The sequence below is a fragment of the Sparus aurata genome, chromosome 1 (assembly GCF_900880675.1).
Source record: "Sparus aurata chromosome 1, fSpaAur1.1, whole genome shotgun sequence".
Classification (NCBI taxonomy): Eukaryota; Metazoa; Chordata; class Actinopteri; order Spariformes; family Sparidae; genus Sparus; species Sparus aurata.
The window spans coordinates 38782032-38809079 of NC_044187.1; the positions used below are offsets into that span (position 1 = coordinate 38782032).

Genomic DNA, 27048 nt, shown 5'->3' on the forward strand with positions numbered 1-27048 from the left:
TCCCTCTCTTTACTTTCAGACTAACATTAACTCTGTCATGTCCCATGGACCTAAAAAACTTCCCTATGGATGTTCAGACCTGTATCATGCAGCTGGAGAGTTGTAAGTTGAGAGACACACCATGAACAAACCCACACACACACACACACACCACTCTGTTTTGACGGGCCACAGTACACTCAACAGTGTTGGCTAGGGGTAAAAACTGGATAGGGGATTGAGTCAGTCTTCAAACAGCCCTCTTTAAGTTCCACAAAAGTGTGAGAACCTGCAAAACTATCCTTTACTCACTGGTTCTTACAGTCACAATATTAGTGTGCACGTCTGTGACAGTTTAAGTGCATATTAAAGGTCCCATATTATGAAAAACACGTTTTCTCTGGTCTCTACCAGGGCATGTGAGCAGAGTGGAGCGCGGAGCGTGCAAAATATAGTCGGAGCTAGGGCATGCACAAGTCCACACAGACTCACGTGTGCCTTCAAGCCTACATCGGAGGTCATTCGTTGAGAGATGGAATTTGTAAAATATTTCGTAAAGCAAGCAGACAGGTCAGATAGGTGCAACGTCAGGAATTGCTCCCTCTTTTAAATTTGAGCGAGCGTGGAGCGATTTCACCGGAGCTGAATGAAATTTTAGGTGAGCGGAGAGCGGTCTTTGAGCGGAGCTGTCTGGTATAATTTTGAGCAATGGAGCGAAGGAGCGAACACCCACGTAAGCGGGGAGCGGAAATTCTCGCTGCTCAGCTCCGCTCACATGCTCTGGTCTCTACATACATAAGCTGGTCCTCCCTGAGCCTGCCAACTCCCAGAATTAGGAAAGCAAACGATTCCTGCATGGTCTCTGCAGCCCACCCACTGGTAAAACGGCACTCCTGCAGGCTGTTCAGATTCAGATTTTCATAGACCGGCCTCCTCTGCGCCATGATAGGAGATATCCGAGAGGGGGGCGTTCATCCTTAATGTGAAGTTTGGTGTGTCCAGCGGTAACATAGCAGTGTTTTGCAATGTTGTCGCTCAGAGCTAGACACGCAAATTGCTCTGTTGTTGGTTGTAAGAATCAACATCAGTGCCTATATTCTGTCCCAGCTACAGAACAGAAGAAGAAACAGTGGTTGCGTTTCATTTTTAATGACAACGTGCCGGCTGCAGTTCGTGTTAGCTTGTATGTGTGTGCTAACCACTTCACGTCGGACTGCTTCAGTAACGAGGGTCAGTACCAAGCTGGCTTTGCCTCGACACTGACCCCCGTAAAAGGATCAGTCCCAACCATACAGGACCCAGCAACTGCACCCGAGCCACAGGTAAGTGAAGTCAGCTGGAAATTGGCTAACTAGTTAGCTCCGCTTCGGTCCGCTAAACAATGGCGTTTGAAGCACGTTTAATGTCAATAATATTATGATGGAGCTTGGTTGTCACAGTAAAAAGTCTGGAAACGTGCAGATTGGAGACAGAGACGATGCGAACAGTGTCCAAGAGTTTGAAGACTGTGTTGGAGACAAACACAGCTTTCGCTAGCTGTTAGCCATTAGCTACATGGTAGTCACTGTAACAACACACAGAACAAACTAGCATTTTTCATACACACTAACCACTCTGAAACGTCCTGCTGCAGCTGCGAGGCTGTACTTCTGATCTGGGACAAACTGGTATGGCTGAACGACAGCGTCTCGGCAAGCCACAGCGATACATCAACCATAAAACATTAGCGCATTCTACTGCTAGCACAAGCAGCATTTAATTACTCATTAGCTCATTAGCATTTAAAGGTGCAGGCACAGAAATAGCCTGCTCTCATTAAAGCTCACTTGAGCGACTTTTAGACAGCTGAAATTCAGGACCACAGATGGGTTTGGGGCATTTTTGATTACAGTGTTGTTGGACTTCTGACAGCTGTGTGAAATTGATGAAAAACAGTATAACATGGGACCTTTAATGTGTTTGTGTAGCACCTGGAGAAAATGTTATTTTCTTTTGTTAATATTTATTTTACATGTCCGTAGTCATATACAGTTTCAGCTCTGCTATTTCAGTATGTTTCATTATGCTTGCCAGCAAGGGGCAGAGTTGGTGGTAAATGACTGTCAGCCAAGTAGTAGAAGTAGAAGAGGTTTTTTTTTTTTGAGTGGTTAGACGGAGGCAGCATATGGAAGCCAATATGGACCATAATTCAAATTAAAATGGATTAACATAAATGCTTTTTCATTTTCAGAATATAGCTGCATTTTTTGACTCATAAATAAAATGAGTAATAAATCATCCAAACTGCATTTTCATTTTCTTCTTCAAGACTGCTCATTTTGTAACTTAATTAAAATTAAAAAGAAAAGGATATTTAAGATTTAATTTTCAAAAGATGCCCCAGCAAATAGTAACCAAAATTCAATTTGAAATGTCAAATTTGAAAAGTGAAATGCATTAGCAGAAAGGCTTTTTCATTTCAAGGTCATAGTTGCATTATTTGACTGATAAATAAAATTAGTAATAAATCATTCAAATTGCATTTTCATTTTCTTCTTCAAGACTGCTTATTTTGTCACACAACTAAAAAGAAAACAAAGAGGACATCGCTTTTTCGTTTTCATGCCCGCCCCCAGCAAAAAACACATGACAGTTAACCAGATAACAAGATCCTGACATGTTAATGTGACGTCTGTGGGAAATAAGAGCACCAATGTCGTTTTTATAAATACATTGATTTTTGATAATCTAAGTGCTAATGATAACAATCATGGAGAGAACAAAGTCTGCAATTCAAGATAAGAAACTACAGCAGCAGTGAGCTGCTTTCTTTTCTTTTAGCAGTGAAGAGATGTACTCCATGACAGAACATATGACAATGTATACAATAACATTTAATGGTAAAAAAAAAAAAAAAAGTGAAGTTGCAGTAGGCTACTTTTATAAATATGCAACATATATAGTTATTATTATTATCAATTAAGTATTTCCGATTCTGATTTATATAGTATTAAGTTGGTTGTTCATATTTAAAGTTAAATTAAATGAAATAAGTTGACAGTATGGGATACAAATATCACATTTACATGTCAGGATGTGGTTATTATAGACAGATTAAATATTTAACGGTCATGTATCATCACAGTAACAGCGTTACATACATTGGCAGCTGTAAACACTCATGAAAACATTATAAAAATCCATCCTGTGATTTGGTCGGACCTGTATACTGAACATATACGGAGTAGTTAACGTTTATAATCATCAGAGAACATTACAGACGTTGTTTTTTGTTCCTCTCTGTTTCCTGAATATATCCGTACGTGTGTGAATGTGTAAATGAGAGACATTAATTTATAGCACTTTGTAGAAGGAGCTTTGTAAAGTTCACTCCATTGACTTGTATTAGTTCACGGGGCTGAGCTGCCACATCCAATATGGAGGCAACGTTGACGTAAGGTCCAGAGCTGATACCTTCAGATTATTACTGGGAATAATGACTGTAAGAGTATTGTATGTTTCCTGGGTTCACAAACGCAAACCATGGCTGGCTTGACCACAGTACAGATTTTGACATGGTGGTGATTTCCCCGCTGTTTCTGAAAACATGGACCACAGTCTATGCTACCAACACAACCTTCACACTCTCCTCTTGTCTCTTCTCTTGCTCCAGAGTCAAATATGCACATCGCCCCCTAACATATTAGATGCGTAGCACAGTCGGTCAGACTGGGGGCTAAAGAAGAAGTGAGGCCGCTGACGTCACTCTCCTGTGCCCCTTGGGATTGCAAATTCAAATTGAATTGAAGCTTCAAGCAGCAATGAACGGGCCCTCGCAGTCCACGCACGTCGGGGCATGCTGCTGTCTATGCATGCTGCCGTCAGGGCTTGTCCACGCAACACCTTCCATTGAGGAAGTTGTTCCTTGATTATTTGGTGGGCTGCTCCTCCTGCCGGTATTAAACAATGTATGCTGGAGTCAAAACAACTCCCTGCAATCTACATAAAGAACAAATAATGAGAGTAGTAAACTCTGTGAACTTACAGACTCTTAAACAGAGGTTTGTATCCATTAGCAAGGCAGCACTGCCCTCTGGTGGAGAAAGCCTGTCCACTCAAAAGAAAAGACAGTGAAGCTGTTCTTTCAAAATGAAGTACATGATTTGAGATGCACACTGCGTTTCATGTGTGTTGGGGCTTCTTCATGCAACACCTTCCATTGAGGAAGTTTTTCCTTTATAATTTGGTGGGCTGCTCCTCTTGCCGATATTAAACAATGTATGCTGAAATCAGAGTAACTCCCTGCAATCTACCTAAAGAACAAATAATGAGAGGACTACACTGTGTGACCCTACAGACTGTTAAACAGAGGTTTGTAGCCATTTTTCAAAAACTGAAAAGGCAGAAAGGCTGAAAATGAGAGGGCTGAAAGAGCTTAAAAAGGTGAACAGTTTCTGTTTGAGGGCAAGCCTCAATGAAAGGATTGCTCGTTGAGGCGGCAGATTATGGACTATGATTCCGATCAGAGAATCAAGGCACTTGGAGAGAGAGCTCTGAGGTTGTTGGACTTTAACATAACTGTACAACATATGTTTGTGTGTATGTGTGTGTGTGTGTGTGTGTGTGTGTGTGTGTCGTCTGAAAAGAAAGAAAGGAAATAAACTGTATTACAACAATGCTCAACATGTTATTCAGCAGTTAAATCAAATAAACATCTCTAAATAAGCTGCTATATGAGCATAAGATTTTAAGGTTCACAAGTAATATCCCTAACTTATATGCAAACCACTACTTGTGCATAATACAACAACAAGGATGCAATATTAGTGCTGGAATAAGCAGTACAATTTCCAACATAGCATTAGCCGAGGCAAAGCATGCTAAACAGCATGAACGCTTTACATACTGACTGTTAACCACAGTAAATGATTCGACTTTTAAACTCTAATAAGCATGGACACAATCACAACAAATAGACTGAGTTGCAAAATTGGCAGTACAAACGAAAAATTCATCATTAAGTCCTCACAATCCAAATGTAGCTGCAGTGCCAGCAAAGGGCAGCTAACTACTACTGAGACACAGGCTACTGAGCTAACTCAAACTCAAACAACATATTTCCATGTAAAATAACACAAATTGCAATAGTGATCAAATTACCTATAAGTACAAGCAGACACCACTTACACCACTTACCTCAAGATCGCACACATCATTAGGGAAATACACAGAAAGTCCATGCAGCTTCACACGGTCTGCTCACTGACTGGTCTGCTGCTTTTCAGTGTGACTGGGCATGTCCTGACTTGTTCACTGCTAGTTGTCTTTGCATCAGTAGAGGGTGCTGTTGGACCTTGACCTGTTGCGCTTTCTTACAGTTTCTGTGGCTGCACATATGGTGGAGCAGTAGAAGAGGCAAAGTAGAAAATGTCTCCATAAGAATGAATTGGAAAACGCCTCCCAAACTCCTGCTATTTTTGAAAGAAATGTAATGGTTATAGCCAAAATATTTATTTATTGAGTAACAGGAGACATTGCTGAACTCTGATGTCTTTTTTATATCTGTGGAGTGGAAAATGAGGGCGGCAGAGCAAGAGACAATACAGGAACCGTCTGCTCTCCTCCAGAAATTTAGGCTGAAAATTAACATTGCGGCTTATGGGGAAGTTGCTGGAGTGCTTGTCGCTCTGGGGCTTCTACAGCCAAATCTGTTAGTCCTACATCTGAAATAAGAGAAATTAGCTGAAAGCCAACAAGATTTCCTACATTTCTGTGTATACATTGTCTATGTGAAGTAAAAGATGTGGGATCCAAATCAAGCTGAAGATAATTTTTTCTGCCTTCCACTCTAGCGATGATGTCACGCACTCTAGCTCACGCAATACATACCCATTATAAAATGAATACATGCCCAATAGTTCAAGGTCTTCTGAGTCTTTAAAAGTTGGAATGGTGTCTCTAGCTCAAAGAATGAGGGACAAGGAGAGGTTGACAGTCGATGAGTTTTGAAGAGGATTTGAAGATTTTCCCATTTACTTCCATTGACAATGGTTAGACTGCGACCAGAACGCCACCTATTGGCTGATTTGCACTAAATTTTGCACAAACCCTCAGCGGGCAATCGAACACAATTCCGATTATTTTTGTGATAATTGGTCAGTATTTCATAAAGATATGCAAGACTGTCTATTTTATCCACAATGTGCAGGAAATTGTTGTTTTGTGGACTATCAAAATTCTTTTGATAACTTTTTGTCAGGAGGGTCCAAACATGCTACATGCAAAGTTTGGTGCGAATTGGTGAAATCACCTAGGAGGAGTTTGAAAAAGTAGGTTTTTAATTTTTTGCGATTTTGTGAACGGAAAGTTACCATGAAAGTGGCCGTGGCCTACATCACACAATTCAGCTCATTTGAGGGAACACGTAGATATGAGGTTTAGAAATGTGCAACATATTATGTGGGAGTTATGGGCCAAAAATGCTTTTGCATTGAAAATAGTGCCACCTGCTGGTCATTTTTGTTGTGTGAGTCACAGGGGCCATTCTATAGCACCCCTATGAATTTCATTTCCATAAGTGTTATGGTGTGGCCACAGTGCCAAATATCAAATTAGACTGCCACCAGAGCGCCACCTAGTGGCGGATCGGTAAACCCTTCATCAGCTGTCCTCAGGAGGGCATTGACAATAATTGTACTAAGTTTCGTGTTAATCCGATGAACCAATGTGGAGATATAAAATACTTCAATTTAAAGAGTGCCACCTTGTGCTCATCGCCTACAATTTTGCACAGGGCCTCAGGGGCTCATGGGGAAGTAGTAGACCACCCCAATGTGGAGATATGCAACACTTCCTGTTTTAAACCAAATCTGCAGGAAATTGTTATTTATATCTTTTATACCACGAGATTCAGCACAATTCACTGAACACGTGGATATAAGGTTTTTGAATGTGCAACAAAGTATATGGGAGTTATAAGGCAAAACGCACTTCCCCTGATTGTAGCGCCACCTAGTGGTGGCAATTCAGGACTACAATAGATTATAACATTTTTCGCCAGGTGTGATTTATATTCCAAGTTTGGTAAGTTTTGGGGTATGTTCAGGCAGTGAAAAACGTGATCTCGCAGGTCGAGACCTGCTCGGGCCCTAATAATAATGAGAAAAACAATAGGGTCCTGGCAGGTCGAGACCTGCTCGGGCCCTAATAAAGAATCATTTGAAAAACAATAGGGACCTTGCAGGTTCCCTGCTCAGGCCCTAATAACCACTAGAAAAACAATAGGGACCTTGCAGGTTCCCTGCTCGGGCCCTAATTAAAGCTGCAAGCAGCGTTGAGCGGTCCCTCGCAGTCCACACGTGTCGGGGCATGCTGCCGTCGGGGTGTGCCACGTTGATGTATTCAGGACAAGACCCTCTACATGGGAAATTTGGAGTAGATGGCAAATTGTATGTGGAAGTTATACTGAGTTGATGGTTTTATGGCGAAGCATCAAAATGGGGAAGTAGTCACCTGGGTTTCATGTCGTTTAGACAGACCAATGTGGAGATATGCAACACTTTGTGTTTTGAGCAAAATGTACAGGAAGTTATTTAATAACTTGAATATTGTTTGGAATATCAAAATTCTTTTAACGACTTTTCATCAGGACAGTCCACAGATGCTGTTTGCAAATTGGTGAAATCGCCTGAGAGGAGTTCAAAAAAGTAGGTTTGCGAAATTTCGCAAATTTGCGGGAAAGACGGTAGCCAGAAATGGGCGTGGCCTCTATCACAAGATTCAGCACAATTCAGTAAACACGTGGATATAAGGTTTTTTAATGTGCGTTCTTGATTGTACTGTCACCTAGTGGTGGTAATTGAGGATGACAATAGATTATGAAATGTTTTGGCAAGTATGACGTATATTCCAAGTTCAGTGAGTTTTGGTGCATGTTCAGGCAGTGAAAATGCGATGATTTGGGATGAAAATGTGGTCACTCGAAAAATGGCAGGTCGAGACCTGCTCGGGCCCTTATATTACTAGAAAAACAATAGGGACCTTGCAGGCTCCCTGCTTGGGCCTTAATAGCAATCATTAGAAAAAAACAATATTGACCTTGCAGGTTCTCTGCTCTGGCCCTAATAATAATCATTTGAAAAACAAGAGGGAAACAGTACAGTTTCTGTGGCTGCACATATGGTGGAGCAGTAGAAGAGGCAAAGTAGAAAATGTCTCCATAAGAATGAATGGGAAAATGCCTCCCAAACTCCTGCGATTTTTGAAAGAAATGTAATGGTTATAGCCAAAATATTTATTGCAGGTTCCCCTGCTTGGGCCCTAATAATCATTCGAAAAACAATAGGGACCTTGTAGGTTGTTACCTGCTCGGGCCCTAATTATGGACTCTTTTGTGCGGTGGGCGGGCATGAAATCAAAAAAGCAATGTCCTCTTTGATTTCTTTTTAGTTGTGTGACAAAATGAGCAGTCTTGAAGAAGAAAATTAAAATGAAGTTTGGATGATAAATTTAAGGCTATTTATCAGTCAAATAATGCAGCTATGACCTTGAAATGAAAAATGCTAATGCATTTTAATTTTCAAATTTGACATTTCAAATTGAATATTGGTAACTATTTGCTGAGGCATCTTTTGATTATTAAATCTTAAATGTCCTTTTCTTTATCATTAGGGCCCAAGCAGGTAATGACCTGCGAGATCCCTATTGTTTTTTGAATGATTATTATTATTTTTGGCTATATTCCTTAGCAAATGGTTATTGCATTTTTTACTGCCTGAACATACCCCAAAACTCACCAAACTTGGAATATACGTCACACCTGGTGAAAAATTTTAGAATCTATTGTCGTCCTGAATTTCCACCACTAGGTGGCGCTATAATCAAGGAATGTGCGTTTTGGCTTATAACTCCCATATACTTTGTCGCACATTCAAACACCTTAGATCCACACGTTCAGTGAATTGTGCTGAATCTCTTGGTATAGGCCACGCCCATTTCCGCCTCCGTTTTCACTCCCTTCTGACAAACAGTTATTAAAAGAATCGACAGTCCAAAGAATACTCAAGTTATTAAATAACAACTTCTTTAAGATTTCGTTCCAAACAGGAAGTGATGTATATCTCCACATTGGTGTGTTGATACTACCTCCAGAGGCGTATCAGGGCCGGAGCGAAATTTCACCCCTCGCCGCCTCCGAGAGATTCACACTGAGACGGAGGCGGGGAATTGGCGTACTAAAGCCGCACCCAAAAGCCAGTGTGAATGGGGCTAGAGTCTACATACATTCAGCTTTATGTTCAGCTGGAGAAACTGGTCAGCTTTCAAGCTGAGTCAAAAAATGCAGCTATATTCTGAAAATGAAAAAGCATTTCTGTTAATCCATTTTAATTTGAATTACGGTTGCTTCCATACTTGTGCTGCTGCGGTGAAAAAGTGTGTACCCGGTGCTGCATCAACCGTCTTGAGTTTTTTTGTCAGTCCTGCCATGAAATGGATGAGCATAGTTAAAACACTAGTAGCTTACTTATTAGGTACATTAAAATACAAATATAAAGACAACACCCCAAGGCTGGTTGACAGATTCAAATCCATTTTCATTTGAATGATCTGACGACAATTCATAACCTCTTTCAGTGCAACTCAGAAATCTATGCACAAATGGCCAAAAAGGTTGTTTTTCTATAATTTTTTTTTTTGTTTACCTTGTTGACATACACAGGCTGACATCTGTCATTACCCTCTAGTTCTTTCACTACAGCATTTTTGATACTTAGAGGCTCATTCATGTAATTCTTATTGTAAGCTTTTGTATTTTTTATGATGCACAGCATTTGTTATCTCAGAAATGATTTCACATCCAAGCAACTCTAGTACAACTCTGGTTCTTATTAATCATATGAGGTAGATAATTGAATTGGTTAAAAAAGAATAAAGCTACTTACATTAATGTCCATACAAATGAACCATGTCAGTCACAAATTTTTGCTTAATAAATTAACATCACTCAGCCTGCGGAACCCCACTCCTGCCTTGTCCTCCTTGTCCTGCTTTAGTTTATTATTCATCATAATTGCGTATGCTTCTCCTGTTTGTGCCAAATATATGTTACATAACTCAGTGATGTGACTGCTGGGGTCTGTCTCTGTACCCATAGGGACTTTGACTGTGCACGATACTTAATGTTAAGCATGCTGCTTTGATTCATACAAAGGAGCACAATGTGTGCCACCACCTGTGCAGACAGGAGCTGGAACCTGCTGAATAAAATGAATGACAACCTTACAACATTGTGGAAATTGTATAGGGCTGTGCTAAAAAATCGATTTATTTTTTTTCATTATATACTACATCGATTTCCAGCTCCAAAAATCAATATTTTGAAGAAAAAAAAAATCATCATCAAAAACACAGCTTGTGAACTTCAACCTCCGCTCCTGTAGGTGTTGCAGTACAATTGGTTGCCTCGAATTGTTGCAGTTTCTGGCAGAGTGAGAAATGGAAGCAGCATGTCTGTCTACTGATGATATTAGAGGGGCGCCTTCAAAATACAAAGCCGATGTGTAGGTGCACTTTGGTTTCAAAAACAAACCAGGGAGCATGGACTTGGATACAGCAAATGCAATTTGCAAGTTTTGTCACGCTGCCGTAAAGTTTTTAGGTAACACATCCAACTTGCGAACTCACCTTGTCAGACGCCATGCAGATACAATTGCGTACTGCAGCAACGATGATTTGCACCCCTAGAGTGTGGTTAAAAACACCGGCTTCAGGTACATGCTAAACACCATGGAGCCACACTATGTGATCCCTACTCACACACATATCACAGGAGTAGCTATGCCCAGGATGTATGAAGAGGTGAAGCAAGTAGTAAAAACAGCTCTTTGCTCAACAGAAATAGTGGCCCTTACGTGCAGTGGTTGGACATCGAGAGCACCACATTGATGAGGACTGGAAACTGATTTCTCATGTTTTGCAGATGAGGGCAAAACATGAGAGCCATACTGGCAGTAACATCGCCGAGCTGCTGAAATGTGCATTGGAGGAATGGGACATAAAAATCAAGGACCCTGCCATAGTCACTGACAATGCATCAAACATGACCATCGCAGTGCAGCTAGCTGCTTTGCTACATTTTCAAATGTGTCTTGAACCTTGAATTTTGCTTCACAGCGGGCACTGAAGTTAACACCAGTTGCACTTTTCCTAGACCACCTTGATCAAATTCTGTTCCTGAACAAAAATTTGAAGTCAAAGTAGGCCTGCCATTGAAAGTGGACAAGTATATTGGACACATGCAAATAACATTTGAGTTGGACTACAGTGTGTTTATGGTTTATTTACATCATACTGACTATTTGTTCTGTTCATTTTGTTTTTAGGATTATTTAATATGCGCTATGTTGTCCTCATACATTTCGGTTCATTGTGTTGAGTGACAGTAAGGAGTACTTTATTTTCATGTCTACATTTCAGCTCAGCCTGCTACTAGCCCCTCACCATTCTCAATGAGTTCACTGTGCACATAATTTTTTTGTTTTCAATATCAGTGTGTCCACTGTATCAGTGTGTCCAGTTATAGTGCAGGAGTGCACATCTGTCACGGGGGGTTTTAAGGGAAAACTAAAAGGTGGACCCAATTGCAGCTCAGACAGGAGGCAGGATCAGGGGGAACAAAAAGCAAGCTTTAATGATCAAAAGCTGAATTCCAAACAAACAAAAGGTGCTAGTTCCATAAACTAGTAAAAACGGGGAGAAGGCAAAGTAACAAATCAAACAGTAGAACAAAGTTCAAACAAAAACACATAGTACAAATCAAAAGCCAAGTTCAAATCCAAAATGCAAAACATACCAAAAGACTGGGGACTGGAGGTGAAACACAAGGAATTCGGAGGAGACAACACGCACAATAACACCAGACAGCAGCAAACAGAAACAATGAACCGACAAAGAGACATGGGAAACCAAGACTTAAGTACACGGACACTGATGAGGCAACAAGGAGCAGGTGGGGAGAGAGGAGGGAGCAGGACAGGTGAGATAATAAGGGGGAGACAGAGGAGAAAGCATGAAGGAATGATGCTGACAGATGGGAAGACAGACAAGAAAGGAGGAATGGGAAAATACAGAGGGGAGAACATAGTGGAAAGAGCACAAAGGGGAACACTGAAGAGGCGCAAAAAGGACAAGGAAATCAAAACATAAGACAAGAGACACAACACAAATACATAGACTACAAGAAGCGTGACATCGTTTTGATACTAGACGAATTGCATTTGCTGCGAAAATACAGTGTGAATGCTAAAGACTGAAGTGATTCGGAAATCTGCTGAGCGTACTAGAAAATGCATAAAACTATAAGAATGGTCAAGAATATGCAGAAAAAGCTGGATGTTTAAAAGCTTAAAAAAGCTGAAAGGTTAAAGGCTGAAAGACCTTGAAAATGTGACAAAAGGCTGAAATGCTGCAGAGTGAAAGGGCTTGAAGCGCTTAAAAAGATTTTAGAAAAGGTGAAAAGCTGTAGAGTAAGAGGGCTGGAAGAGCTTAAAATGGTGAAAAAAGGTGAAGAGTTAAAGGCTGAAAGAGATTGAAATACCTGAACAGTTTCCCTAGCTGGTCATTAAGCTGAATGTATGGAAAAAGCTGAACAGGCAGAAGGATGACTATTTGAAAGAGCTGCAAAAGCTGAAAATTAAGAGAGCAGAAAGAGTTTAAAAAGGTGAACAGTTTCTCTGGCTGCAAATATGCTGGAGCAGTCGCAGAGCCACAGTTGAAAATGTCCCCATAAGAATGGGGCAGAAGGATGAATGAATAGTCAGAAGGATGAATATTTTAAAAAGCTAAAAAGTAAGAGGGCCGACAGAGCTTGAAAACGTGAACAGTTTGATATCTGAAGAGTTTCTCCAGGTAAACATAGAGCTGACTGTATGAGGAAGCTGAAACAGCAGAAAGATGAATATTTTGAAAATGACATTTTGATTGCTGAACATGAAGTTGAATGTTTGAAGGAGTTGAAAAGGCAGAAAGATGAATTATTTCTGTAGAGTGAAAAGTGAGGGCACCAGAGCGAGAGACACAACAGGTACATTCTGCTCTACTCCAGAAATTTAAGCTCAAAATTAACATAACGGCTTATGGGGGAGTTGCTGGAGTGCTTGTCGCTCTGGGGCTTCAACAGCCAAAAGTGTAAGTCCTACATCTGAAATAAATAATACATTAACTGAAAGCCAACAAGATTTCCTACATTTCTAGGTATATATTCTCTATGTAAAGTAAAACATGTGGGATCGAAATCAAGCTGAAGATAATTTTTTCTCCAGTTTCTCTGGCTGAACATATGCTGCAGCAGGAGCAGAGCCAAAGATGAAAATGTCCCAATAAGAATGAATGGAAAAACACCTCCCAAACCCCTGCGATTTTTGAAAAACTGTAACGTTCTCGCCAAAATATTTATATATTATAAAGTTGGAATGGTGTCTCTAGCTCAACGTATGAGGGACAAGAAGAGGTTGAAAGGAGATGAGTTTTGCAGAGGATTTGAAGATTTTCCTATATGATTCAATGTTAAAATTTTGGGGGAAAAAGCTGAATTTCTGAAAAAGTTGAATAAAATTTGAAAAAATCCCCATAAGGATGAATGGGAAAACGCCTCCCAAACTCCTGCGATTGTTGAGAAAACTGTAAAAGTTATCGCCAGAATATTTATATGTTGAGTAACAGGAGATGTGGCTGAATGCACTCATGTCGTTTATATTTCTGTGGAGTGCAAAATGAGGGCACAGGAGCGAGAGACACAACAGGTACCATCTGCACTCCTACAGAAATTTAGGACCTATCATTGTGGCTTAGGGGGGAGCAGCTCGAGTGCTTGTCGCTCTCTGGCTTCTAAATCCAAAAGTGTAAGTCCTACATCTGAAATAAGACCATCAGCTGAAAGCCAACAAGATTTCCTACATTTCTATTCATATATTGTCTATGTCAAGTAAAAGATGTGGGATCCAAATCAAGCTGAAGAGAATTTTTCTCCCACTTTTCCAGCTGCTTGCCACTCTGGGGTGCGGCAGTTGATGATGTCACACACTCTAGCTCACGCAATACACACCCATTTTAAACTCAGAAGACGGGCTAAAAACCCTTAAAACTAAAACTGTGATTATTTCAAAACCGTAAAAGATTTTTAAAAACTGAATACATCGTCAATAGTTCAAGGTCTTGTGACTCTTTAAAGTTGGAATGGTGCCTCTAGCTCAACGTATGAGGGACAAGAAGAGGTTGAAAGTCGATGAGTTTTGAAGAGGATTTGAAGATTTTCCCATTTACTTCAATGTTAAATTCTTTTTGGAAAAAGCTTTTGAAAAAGTTGAAAAGTTAAAAAGATGAACATTTTAATAGTTGAACAGTTTCTATAGCTGAATGTATGCTGAAGTTGTAGCAGAATGAAATTTGAAAAAATCCCTATATGGATGAATGGGAGAAATTTTGCAGAAAAAGCTGAATATTTCCAAAAGTATAAAAGATAGAAAAGCCAAAAGTAATAGCCATCATGTCCTTAAAAAGCTGAACATTTTGATGGTTGAATGGTTTCAATAGCTCAAAATTTGTAGGAGGAGATAGGTGCCGAAAAACGTACAGAAGAAGAAGAATACAAAAATTCCAGAAGAACACTAGAAAAATTTGTATTTCCTGCGAAAATACAGTGTGAATGCTGAAGGCTGAAGCGATTTGGGAAATCCACTGAACGTGCTGCTGAAAATGCACAGAACTATGAGAATGTTGAATAAAAGGCGAAAAGCTGTGGATTAAGACGGCAGGAAGATGTTAAAATGGTGAAAGAAGGCTAAAAAGGTGAAAAGTTATAGGCTGAAAGAGCTTAAATAGGTGAAAAAGGAATGAAAGGGATGAAAAGCTGTAGAGTAAGAGGGCTGGAGGAGGTTAAAGAGTTGAAAAAAGGATGACAATGTAAAAAAGTCAAAGGGTGAAAGGGCTCAAATAGGTAAAGAAAGGATGAAAAGGTAAAAAGATGTAGAGTAAGAGTGCTGGAAGAGGTTAAAATGGCTTCATATACGCTGGACGAGGAGCAACCGTGAAGCAAGCTAACAAGATTTCCTACATTTTGTATGTATACATTGTCTATGTGAAGTAAAAGATATGGGATCCAAATCCAGCTTAAGAGAATTGTTTCTCCAGATTTTCCAGCTGCTCTACACTGTACTGATGATGTCACGCACTCTGGCTCCATCAGTACACACATATTCTTCAGATACACACGCTGGAGAAATAGCAGAGACGAGTTCAAAATGTCCCCAGAAGAATGAATGGGAGAACCCCTCCCAAACCCCTGCGATTTCTGAAAAAAGCGTAATGGTAATCGCCAATGTACATGTTGAGTGTCAGGAGACACTGCTGAACGCAGTCGTGTTGTTTTTATTTCTGTCGAGTGAGAAATGAGGGCACATTAGCGAGAGACAAATCAGGTACCGTCTGCTCTCGGCCGGAAATTTGGGCTCAAAATTAACATTGTGGCTTACGGGCAAGAAGCAGTAGTGATTGTCACTCTAGGGCTTCTAAATCCAATACCGTAAGTCCCACATCTGAAATAAGCTGACACCTAACAAGATTTCCTACATTTCTATCCATATATTGTCTATGCCAAGTAAAAGATTTGGGACCAAAATCAAGCTGAAGAGGATTTTCTTTCCTATCTTCGAAAGCCGCTCTCCACTCTGGCGATGATGTCACCCACTCTAGCCGACGCAATACACACCCATTATAAAATCAGAAGAGGAGCTAAAAGTTCCTAAAGCTAAAACTGCGATATTTTCAAAACCGTCCTAAATTTTTAAAAACTGAATACATCGCCAATAGTTGAAGGTCTTGAGACCGTTTTAAAGTTTGAATGGTGTCTCTCGCTCAACGTACGAGGAACAAGATGAGGTTGAAAGTCGATGAGTTTTGAAGAGGATTTGAAGCTTTTCCCATTTGATTCAATGTTAAATTTTTTGGGGGAAAAAGCTGAATCATTGAAAAAGTTGAAAAGCAGAAGGTTGAAAGAGCTGAAAAAGCTGAACATTTGATATTTGAATGGTTTCAATCGCTCAAGATTTGTAGGAGGAGATAGGTGCCAAAAACACGTACGGAAGAATAAAAAATAAATTCCAGAAGAACAATAGTGTGAATGCTGACTCAGTATTCACACTAAATAGTGCGAATGCCTTTAGCATTCACACAAAAAAAATGTTTCTAGAAGAACAATAGTGTGAATGCCTTTAGCACTGACGATACCCATCCCTTTTGTATACATTGTATAAACTCTGTATACTGTAATTACAAATGTATAGATAAAGATATGCAAATTACTACATATATCATATTCAGCATTAATTCCATTGTTATCCATTTGTTCCTTTTGCCATGTATGTCACATGTTCCCTCATTCTTCATCCACCCATACATCTTACCAAAGTATATTTAGTACCATGCTCCTTACCCTCGACTTCCCACTTTGAAACAATATTACCACAGACACATAGCTGCATCTTTTAAAAGAAACACACAGCCATGTATGTAATAACGATAGGGTTATTATGACTAATTCATCCTTTGTCCAATCAGGAGCTTAGCCTTGCCGCAGGGGACGCGTAAAACACTTGGACACATAATTTGACTTCATTTGTGGTTTTCTTCTGCTCCAGCCTACTTGCCAGAGGCATTACCATACATAGATCTAGCTGTGTTTTTATATTTATATATGTGTATAGATCATTTTAATTGCTGTGTTGCTGCTGTCTCTGATGTCATGAGAACACAGGAAGCATGAGGGCACGCACACACGAGAGAGAGAGACAGAGGATAAGTGTTAATGGCTCCAGTCATGACATGATGCAGGTTTGCTTTGATCCAACTCCATCTCCAGTTTAATTTAGTATTATGCATTACATTTATATATACATATACATAATAATGTTTAGTATAAAATTAAATTGGAGGGTAATGTGATGCCTCATTTGTTTTTTTCATTTTACCAGACTAGTAGTTGATATGGAAAAATGAGTGTTACGAGTAGATGCAGTTGGTGTTACCAGCAGAGTTTGTAAATGCTCTGAGTTGACAGTCGGACACTGTTAGTACCACGGGCATTGTAAGATTTAAAAACATCCAGAGCTAAGCACGAAGCTTCCTTGTGTGGAAGGCTGAGGGCATGGTCTTCTCTGTTTTCTCTTTTTTCTTTTTGTTTTTTCCAACATTCATACACTTTTCACACACTTTTAGCTGAACCTGAAGAGGAGAGGTGAACTGAATCTTTTGTGTATGGCTGTAGGCTTGTACCAGCACGTACCAGCTGCTTTCTGCTTTTTTCAAAAAGCCCTACAGTGCTCTGAGTGCATGCATTTTAATGTGGCCACCACTCTCCCAGTCATTATGCACATACATTTGTTCGTCTTCTTAGTTTCTTTTACCACTCACTCCTGTTAGTAACTTTAACCAAGCATGTTTAGAAGAGGTAACATGACAATTTAACTGAAGTTAAGGATGTATGTATGTTTGAGTGCTTGAGTCAACATGTTAATGAGAATATTACTGGAGCCTCTGTTTACGTCGTTCTTTAACAAAAACTTGATGCACCTTTTTTATCACCATCATCATAATAGTTAGAATGGTTAGTGTTGAGGGAAAGCCATCCATCCAGACACTGACCATGTGGACGCACTCTGTAGCTGTCACATGCATTTTCAAGGCTTTTCTTTTGAGTGTGTAACTACATTGATTGCATATATGGCTGTGAGCTCTGTCAAAATGGTTCTCAGTGCAGCAGGACTGAAGCTAACAAGATCCAGTACGGTTGCTGACGCAGGAATGCAGCTGCTGTGCTGATGACAGTTCTGGAATATAACTGAGTACATTTACTCAAATACTGTACTTAGATACAATTTTGCTGTACTTGTACTTCTCTAGAGTTTTGCATTCAATGCTCCACTCTACTTGCTTTAAATTATAACATTAAACTTTGGTCCTTTTCCAACACTTAAGTGCTGCAAAACTATGATAACAACAGCAGTGGAAGAAGGTGTCTGTGTGATCATTTTCAAAATGATAGAAACATTGACAGCCAATCAGAATCCATCTGAATTAACAAGCTTGATGTAGGGACATTTTCCTACAATGTAATGATGCAGGAATGATTATGATATCAGTCTCTAACTGTATTCAACCTCTTTTAGATGACATTTAGGACACACTTTTTTGATGGTGTACTTTAGTAACTGCTTATTAATACAACTTATGGAACATACACTACTCACAATAAGTTAGGGATATTGTTATTTACATGAGTGCTTTTCCTATTTGGTCTGAATTTTAATGAAATAAGTAAAAGTTCCCTTTGATATTACTAATAATGAATGAGAAGAAACACCATTTTCATTAGTTTAATATTTATTACCCCAAAAATTTTGACAATAACAAGGATAGCCCCAAATAACAAAAATTGACAATGTCAGTAGCGGGTGTTTCCACTATTTGCCGCAATGACAGCTTGACAGTGACGTCTCATGCCCCTCACTAGCCTCATGATGTTGTTCTGAGGCAATGTGTTCCACTCCTCCACAAGTGCTACACGCAGTTCTGCCAGGTCACGTGGGGGTGGGGTACGATCATCCAGTCTCTGCTTCAGCTGGTCCCAGACGTGCTCTATGGGGTTCAGGTCAGGGGACATTGCTGGCCATGCCATATGAGGCACTCCCACTTCTTTAAGTTGAGCTGTGACAATTCTGGCACGATGTGGTGGAGCATTATCATCCATGAACAGAAAGTTGGGGGTGTGCTGGCGGAATTGGGGGATGATGATGGGTTCTATGATGTCTCTGAGGTAAGAACGTGCAGTGACTGAGCCATCTACAATAACCAAATCTGTTTTGCGCTGACTGGTGATGCCTGCCCAGACTGTTGCACCTCCTCCACCAAAGGGAACCCTGGGGACCATGTTGACCTCGGTGTATCGCTCACCTCGCCTTCTCCAGCAACGCTGACGACCATCATTTCTGTGCAAGGTGACCCGACACTCATCAGTGAACAGGACGGTAGACCACTGCTGCATTGTCCAGGTCACATGGTCTTGTGCCCACTGCAAACGTTCACGGCGGTGTCTTGGTGTCAGTGGAGTCCCCTGCAACGGTCGTCTGGCATTCAAGTCAGTTTCAAATGGTTTGTCTGGAAACCCTAGTACCCCTCACATCTCGTAACTGGGCCTGCAGCTGTGTGGCAGTTGCATAACGATGTCTGAGTGCATAGGTCCTTAGGTACTGGTCATCGTTGCGGTCTGTCACTCGTGGGGCTCCACTCCTGGGTCTGTCACAAACTCTGCCAGTAGTTCTGTGTCTTGATGGAAGTCTGCTGATGACACTTTGAGACACACCAAGTTCACGAGCAACATCTGACTGCCTGCCACCAACCCGAAGGCGCGCTATGGCCAGGTGGCGCTGCTCGTCCGTTAAGTGACGTCGTGTGTTCATGGCTGTTTGAATGATGAACTTGGAATGACTTACTGACAATACCAGCTTTTTATACCCACAGAATGTTGAAATTGATGCCACATTGAAAAGGGTTGTCTTTTAGTTTTTTGGTATTGGCCCCAATATGTAAGGCACACTGTACACAGTGAGACCATTACGTGGAAAACACAAAATGAGGTGTGTCTATCACCCCAATACAATTGCCTCCCTATCCCCTATCTGAAGTGAAACAAACACCGTATGTATGAAATCCACTGAGTCTCTCACAATATCCCTAACTTATTGTGAGTAGTGTATTCAGCTGCTAATTACACAATTTGAATAAGTAAGTAATTTTACCTGAAACATACTGCCAAACAGACTTTGTTGCTGGTGGGGTCTCTGAAGTTCATTTTGTCTTCACTGATGCTCTTACACAATTGCCAGGATAACTGATGTTCTTTCAAAAGTGTTGAAATCTCCTAACTCCTCTCACCCTAGATTTAGATGATTTTGTAAAACCATATCCTTCTGATGGACTTTGTTTGTTTCTTAGTACAACTTACAGCCCTGTAGCATGGTATTGTGAAAAATATTGCATATGACAGCAGACATCACGATATTTGATCACATCTGATATCGTTCCAGGCCTAAAGGTTCACATCGTTAGATTGATAGTTCCTGGAGTGGACGGCCCTAAACTCGTTGTGTCGATCAGACTATTTATGTATTTTTACTTAAAGCAGAACTTTTTCTTAAAATGGTGTCATTTTATTGTGTGCTACTTTTGCCTAAATATTGTATCTGACCAATTCTGCTATGACTGGCTGACTGACCTGTTTCTTTGTACACAGTGGTTTAACAAGACAGCATCAGTCTGCTGAAGATAAAGCTGCTTTTGCTTCAAGTTGTTCTTGTTTATTTGTATTCCTCAAATGATATACAAAAAGTTTTTTTGTGACAGAATTTGTATTCTGACATACAGCAGTGGGTTGGTCAATAGAATTTGAGAAAATGTCCCAACATTCCAAAGTAAGACTGAAAAATCTCAGAAAGGAGCACCAAGCCCTTCGTCAAATAACTGACAATACGTCAAATGTCAGAGAATCATTAAGCCTCTATTATGTATGTGTGTGTGTGTGTGTGTGTGTGTGTGTGTGTGTGTGTGTGTGTGTTAGTATAATATTATTAATATTTGATTATTGAATTGTCCTTTGTTTCCTGTTTTCAGTTGGTTACACCATGAACGACCTGATCTTCGAGTGGCAGGAGAATGGACCAGTCCAAGTGGCCGAAGGCCTCACGCTCCCACAGTTCATTCTCAAAGATGAATCAGACCTTAGATACTGCACCAAGCACTACAACACAGGTAACACATACACAGGCACATACACACACTACCAGGAGCATCATACAGGTAACAAGCACATGGGTGAAACAGTTGCCACATTTCATCAATCATGTTTGCGCTGCTGGGATCAAGACAAGAATACATCAGCTGCAAGAGGAAGAAACAAACAGACTGATATCCAGACTGATCAAGGCTTTTCATTAAATGGGATTTGACCATAGACAGTAGACAAACATGAATGTGGTATGTCTGACCTGGGGCCACTGTGTAGGGGTTGGGGCACTGAATAATTCAGTAGGCTTAGAGAAGGACTGGGATCATAGATATTTATAGATTTTGGGCAGCATAATGAGCTGACCCAGAGTCAGACTGGCATAAAATGAATGTCTGCTTTCATCAGAAAATCAGGAAATCGAAATTCAGGCACTGCGTAAAGCCAGAAAGGAACAGGGTTGAAGCGAAGATAAAAACAGCAAACAGTGCCTTATAAGATCGTAACTGTGGCCCTTGTGTACAGATGATTATTGTGATAATATTTTTCTATAATAATAAGTAGTAATAATAAGTGAATATTATTTTTAAGTGTGTCTCTACTTTGTTGCAGGTAAATTTACTTGTATTGAGGTGCGGTTCCACCTGGAGCGTCAGATGGGCTACTACCTGATCCAGATGTACATCCCCTCTCTGCTCATCGTCATTCTGTCCTGGGTGTCCTTCTGGATCAACATGGATGCAGCCCCAGCTAGGGTTGCACTGGGCATCACCACTGTCCTCACAATGACAACACAGAGCTCAGGCTCCAGGACTTCACTGCCTAAGGTCTGTGTTTGTGTATTTTATTATTCGACTGTATCTGTGTGGGCTCCCTTTAGATGGCCCACTTTTCTCTCATAGTCCAACACGTGCAACTCAGGAGAGTTCAGCCCTGTTCAGACTTGGTATTTTCATCTGATTCAGACTTGGTATTTTCATCTTTTCATTTGATCTGATCACAGGGAGACAGCTCTAAATACAGCTGTGAACACCCCCATGATGCATTGAGGACATATTTGAGATCTGATCATTCAGACCACATTCAAAATTGGTCTGGACCACATGTGACCACATTCTTTTAGCAGTGTGTAATGTTACATGCTCTCCCTCTGCTGGCCAGGACGTGCAACTGTGGCTGTTGCTTGGCCTCCTGCCTTCCAAGTGAAAGCTGTCTGGCTGATTATGAACCAATAAGAGCAGGTAAGGCACTAGGCTCTGGCTCTTTCAACATTCCACCTCCTATTCAGAGATGCAGTCAGTCAGCTTGGAGGCTGGCTGTGGTATCATGTTTTGTTTTATGTTTATCTGATGGGTGCGGTAGTCCAATTTTTCGTGGTTTTGTTTCAGTTAGGTTTACTTGTTTCTTTGTGATAGGGTAGAGGGTTAACACCCAGCTCTGACAGCCCTGGTGGGTTGGTCTGGGAGGCTGTTCATCCCTCTGTTTGGTTACTGTTCATTTAATTAATTCATCTTCTTGTAAACTGCAACTTGACTTCGTTATTTGTTAGACCTCTTTTGGTGTACCTCCTGAAGGATGTTGTAACAGTATGCATATGTGTCCTGGTCCACACTGAAGGACCGCCCACTCAATTGATGTCCTCTGTCGAAGAAGAAGAAGAAGAAGAAGAAGAAGAAAAGAGAATCATTAGTGTCATCTTATAAATTCACACTTCATTGACAACATGTTATTGAAGGTGAACATGTCAAATATTACATTATATAATGTGTATATAATATATACATTACTTCTTTGTCCCTGTAGAGAAAGACCCCAGACTCCCTTAACAAATGTCTCAGTTTACTGAGTTGTTGAGTTAGGAGATGCTTTATAAACTCTGTGAAACACTGTCTCTGATTAATTCTACATTATTTGTGAATTCAGCAAATGTTCAATGTTCAACCAAAAGTTAACTCTTTGTGTTAAAATCATCATGTCTGTTTGTCCCAGTGATATATGTGTTTATTTGCATATAGAGTGAGGAAGTGACTTGTGATCACATCAGTGGTCATCTTAATGTTAGATGTGAACTGACGGACTTCAGATGGATCTACACGGTAGGAATCCTAAGACCGGGTCTAAATTCCCTCTTAGAGACTGTAGACTGCCCATCAGTATGAATGTGAGTGTGAATGGCTGTCTGTCTGATTTTGTCAGGCCTGTGGTTGTCTGGCGAGCTGTCCACACTCTGTCGTTGCCCCTCAGATAGTTTGTACAGAGATATGCATCATATAATCTATCTGAATTACTTGCCAACCAGACACTACACTGAGCCCTTAACTGATTTAACCAAAGGCTGATATTGCTTGTTTGTCACACTTTATAACAGGCTTATGACATTGCCATTACAAGTTTTAGCAAGCCATGGCATATATTAACTTCATATTACATTATTGCCAATAATACCAAGGACATACATTGGATAAAGCATGTTTGGCATGTGAATGATACTTCGCATGTGGATAAAGGAGAGATGTCAGTGTTCAGTGTGAGATAACAAAGCATGAAACCTGTTGTGTTTTTTTGACGTTTTCATATTTATCACTCTGGAAATTGATTATTCAACCAATCTAAAATAAAAAAACTAGTGCTGTCAAACGATAAAATTTTTTAAGCGCGATTAATCGCATTTTGTCTATAGTTAATTAATCGCAAATCAATCGCAATTTTTTTGGCACATTTTTTTCTGTTCTAAATGTACCTTAATGTATTTTTTCCATGTTCGGAATACTTTTAACAACATCATAAAGGGCAAATATGCTTGCTTTATGAAAATGTTTATTCAACACTTCAAATCATTTAAGGAAAATAAAAGGCTCAAAAAATATCACCTTACCCTAAATGGGAACAAAACATGGTGATGACTGCTTTTGGGGGGGGGGGGGGGGGGCTCTCTGCATCTGCCATGGGTTTGGCTTGCAAACGATATCTGAGACTCGACGTACTTCAATGGTAACTCATTTCATGTCGACAGTACGTGCAGATAACTTTTGTCCTATCGACCGAACACTTTCAGTGTTTTGAAAGTGAATTTGCCGTTCATAAGTCCTTTCTCCATTTCCTTTCACTTTCACTTTTCAGTCCACCGTGTTTTTCCTGAACGCCAACCCTGCTTCTTCTTCTTCTTAATCCCTTTCTTATCCTTCTGCCACCGTCTGGATCAAGACTACAGGTGCCATCGACGGCCGTAAATCAAATAATGCACATTTCTTTCTTTTTTTTTAATACCGAGCGCTAATTGCGCGTTAAAAAAATTAACGGCGTTAAGAGGATGTTGCGTTAACGAGTTATTAACGCGTTTACTTTGACAGCGCTAAAAAAAATATCATAGCTATTATCTGTTCTTTCTGCAGCAGAAAGATAAGACTTATGTCTTCTGCCATATCTTCATCTTCTATCATATATTTACATGTATTGTTTTTATTATTATTTATACTATATTATTTATATATTATTATTTATACTATATTATACTACTATTTATTTTTATTTATAGTTTTGAGTTTAGTTTATAGTTTTGAGCATATTGAGCACTTGAATATACCCCAAGAATTAACAGCACAACAAGCAAAAATACCAGTGTATGCCTTTATGTTCTGCTAAAATATATATATATATATATATATATATATATATATATATATATATATATATATATATATATATGTATATGTATATATATATATATATATATATATATATATATGTATATATATGTATATGTATATATGTATTTCACACAAGATGAATGTATTGTGAGTTTTTGCCAGCAGTGTTCCCATCGTGTGATGTATAATTTCTCTATGGAGTCAGTTAGCTGTGGTGAACACCTGAGCCCCATTTCTTTTCTGTGGTCTTGGATTTTAGTAAATCGACACTATATAACAAGCCCTGCCTGCCCTTTCCAGGCACCTGAAATGCCTCTTTTTTCACTCCATTTTTAATTGCTGGATGTTGTGCATGAGCAAGCACAAGTATGTGTTGATTACACACATCATGGGTCCGCTAGAGCGTGTGTGTGAAAGAGCCCCTTAGTCTTGTTCTGGTATCTTGTATGCATGAGAAAAAATCTGACATGGAGCACTTTGTTACATAACCCTTATTAGCACAGCCTTCTCTCTCACACATCTTGTACACATACACCTCAACAACATGATAGAGGCTGTGTGTCTGTCTGTTCGTTCTGTCTGTCTGTCGGCGTGTGTGTGTGTGTTTAGAGGTTTCTCATGTTTCCGGTGCTCAACAGAACTTTGCACTCCATTATGGTACACATGTCTGAATAAGTCATTATCACATGAAGGGAGGAGGATATGTCATTTTGACACCAAACGTATCAGTGGCACTGTGGATGTGTGTGAGGGGCAGCAGCTGCAGACCTAAAATAATGTCTATAATGATGGTAGGAAAATATGAATTAGTTAGGACATACATCAGAAGAAGTGAAGCTCACAGTATGTAATTTCTGTCTCTATCTCTCAATTAAAACAACAAAACAACACAAAAGAGTCGTTAATACAGCATCATGGAAGTTGTTGTCTTCATTGTTAAACAACCGAGGTAATGTGTTAGAGTTTTATTCAAATTATGTGTGGTCTCGTTCTCCAACTTCCTCCCTCACTCTCTGTCCCTCTCCTAGAAGTTATAGCAACAGCAGCCAAATGAAACCCACTGTTACTTTAAGTAAACTCATATCTTGATATAAACTTTTTGTGTAAAGATATTGTTGACTTACTACTTGTGCAAGAGAAAGTCAGTCAGATTGAGACATTCAATTGGAAGAAAAGGCAGTTTTCAGTATAGGAATCAAAATATTGGATCTTTATGAAAGCCAAAAATCAAAAGTGGACTGACCAACATACTATCCAACGTTTACCAACCCTAATGGGCCTGGATCTGAAAGCTCACTAGTGGTTAGCAATACCACAGATTAATTACATTTATATAGCGTGAAACAAATTCTCATTTACAGGATTTTTTTCCCAAAGGATTTTTGGAGATGTGGTGGGTGGACCTTAGACCCTCTAGGCAGGTCCAGGGTCACACTGCCCTGGAGGAAAGTTTGCATGCATGCATTCATGAATACATAAATAAGAACTTGTAGAAAATATAAAAACAGTTAAAGCTGCAAGCAGCGATGATCACGCCCTCGCTGCCCACGTGCGTTGGGTTGTGGCGCTGTCGGAGGCTGCGCACGTAGATGTCTGCATGTGCACGCGTTTACTGGACGTGGTCTAAATGGGAAAAATAACGCTGCCTGTGTCCACTATGTGGTGCTAGATGACCCATCAATGATATCATGTTGTAGTGTATGATGTGGAGAAAACAACCTGTAGTTGTATGTAAATCGGATTATGTTTGTCCGCACTTCTAATGGCTAAGAGTAAGATAGTGCTTCAGTTGCCTTCATTCAAAAATGTATGTATTCGTTACTTCTGCTTTGTTATGCTTGCATTTATTGTGTAAAGCACTTTGTGCTGCATGTTTTTGGTATAAATAGTGCTATATAAAAGAAGTCAGATTGATTGACATGAGGCCGACTCCCTGTGTCATTGAAATTAACCGCACTGCCACGCCCACCAGGTGTTACAGAAGCAAAAGACTTTGCTAACTTTTCATCTTCAAGGTCTGAGGATGATAATGACTGAATGTGAAGTCTGTGGTGTTAAATCTGTAGGAGGAGTTTGTTAAAGAACGAGTCAAGGAAATAGCGCCAATTGGCGGCAAAATTTGAACTGTAAATCAAAATGGCAGACTTTCTGTTGGAATGAGGGCAGGCCCAGTTCTAGACTGCCTTGATTGGGGGGGCAGTGACAAATGTTGATGGGTCACCAACTTCTACTATTTTGAGTGCCATAGGGATGACGTTTTTTTGTATGCCCACCAGTCTATGATGCCAACCCAGACGTAAGCATCGCAGATTCGCCGTGGTTCCATCGGCAAAGCTCTAACGGGAATTCTTTTTCTGGATTGACAAAGAAAACAAATTCTGTGGCTGATGTCAGTCTACTAACATATTTTTTCTATCTAAATTTGAAGCAACAATGTAATTGGCATTTTACATTTTAAGCCCACCTCCACCTCTCCGATGTAGGACAACTTTATCAATGGCCAATTATAATTAGTTATCTAATATTAAATGGAATCTAAACCTAAATATTGCGCAACTGGCAGATATAACTTTTGACGCACGGAAAGAACACACACTTTTGAGCCCCAGTGAT

General features: G+C 40.0%; 1 protein-coding gene and 1 long non-coding RNA gene across 3 annotated transcripts in view; both read left to right on the top strand.

The window, feature by feature from the left end:
* The window catches only part of LOC115587132 (uncharacterized), a 238268-nt gene that overhangs the window by 173426 nt on the left and 37794 nt on the right, over nt 1–27048 (top strand). The gene's annotated exons all lie outside the window — the stretch shown is intronic.
* The window catches only part of LOC115587119 (glycine receptor subunit alpha-3-like), a 163644-nt gene that overhangs the window by 122445 nt on the left and 14151 nt on the right, over nt 1–27048 (top strand). For both annotated transcript variants that reach the window (XM_030426758.1, XM_030426766.1), the window contains exons 5-7: nt 20–102; nt 20677–20814; nt 21401–21615. In XM_030426758.1, the coding sequence (XP_030282618.1) occupies nt 20–102; nt 20677–20814; nt 21401–21615 (436 nt within the window). The remainder of the gene's footprint in view (nt 1–19; nt 103–20676; nt 20815–21400; nt 21616–27048) is intronic.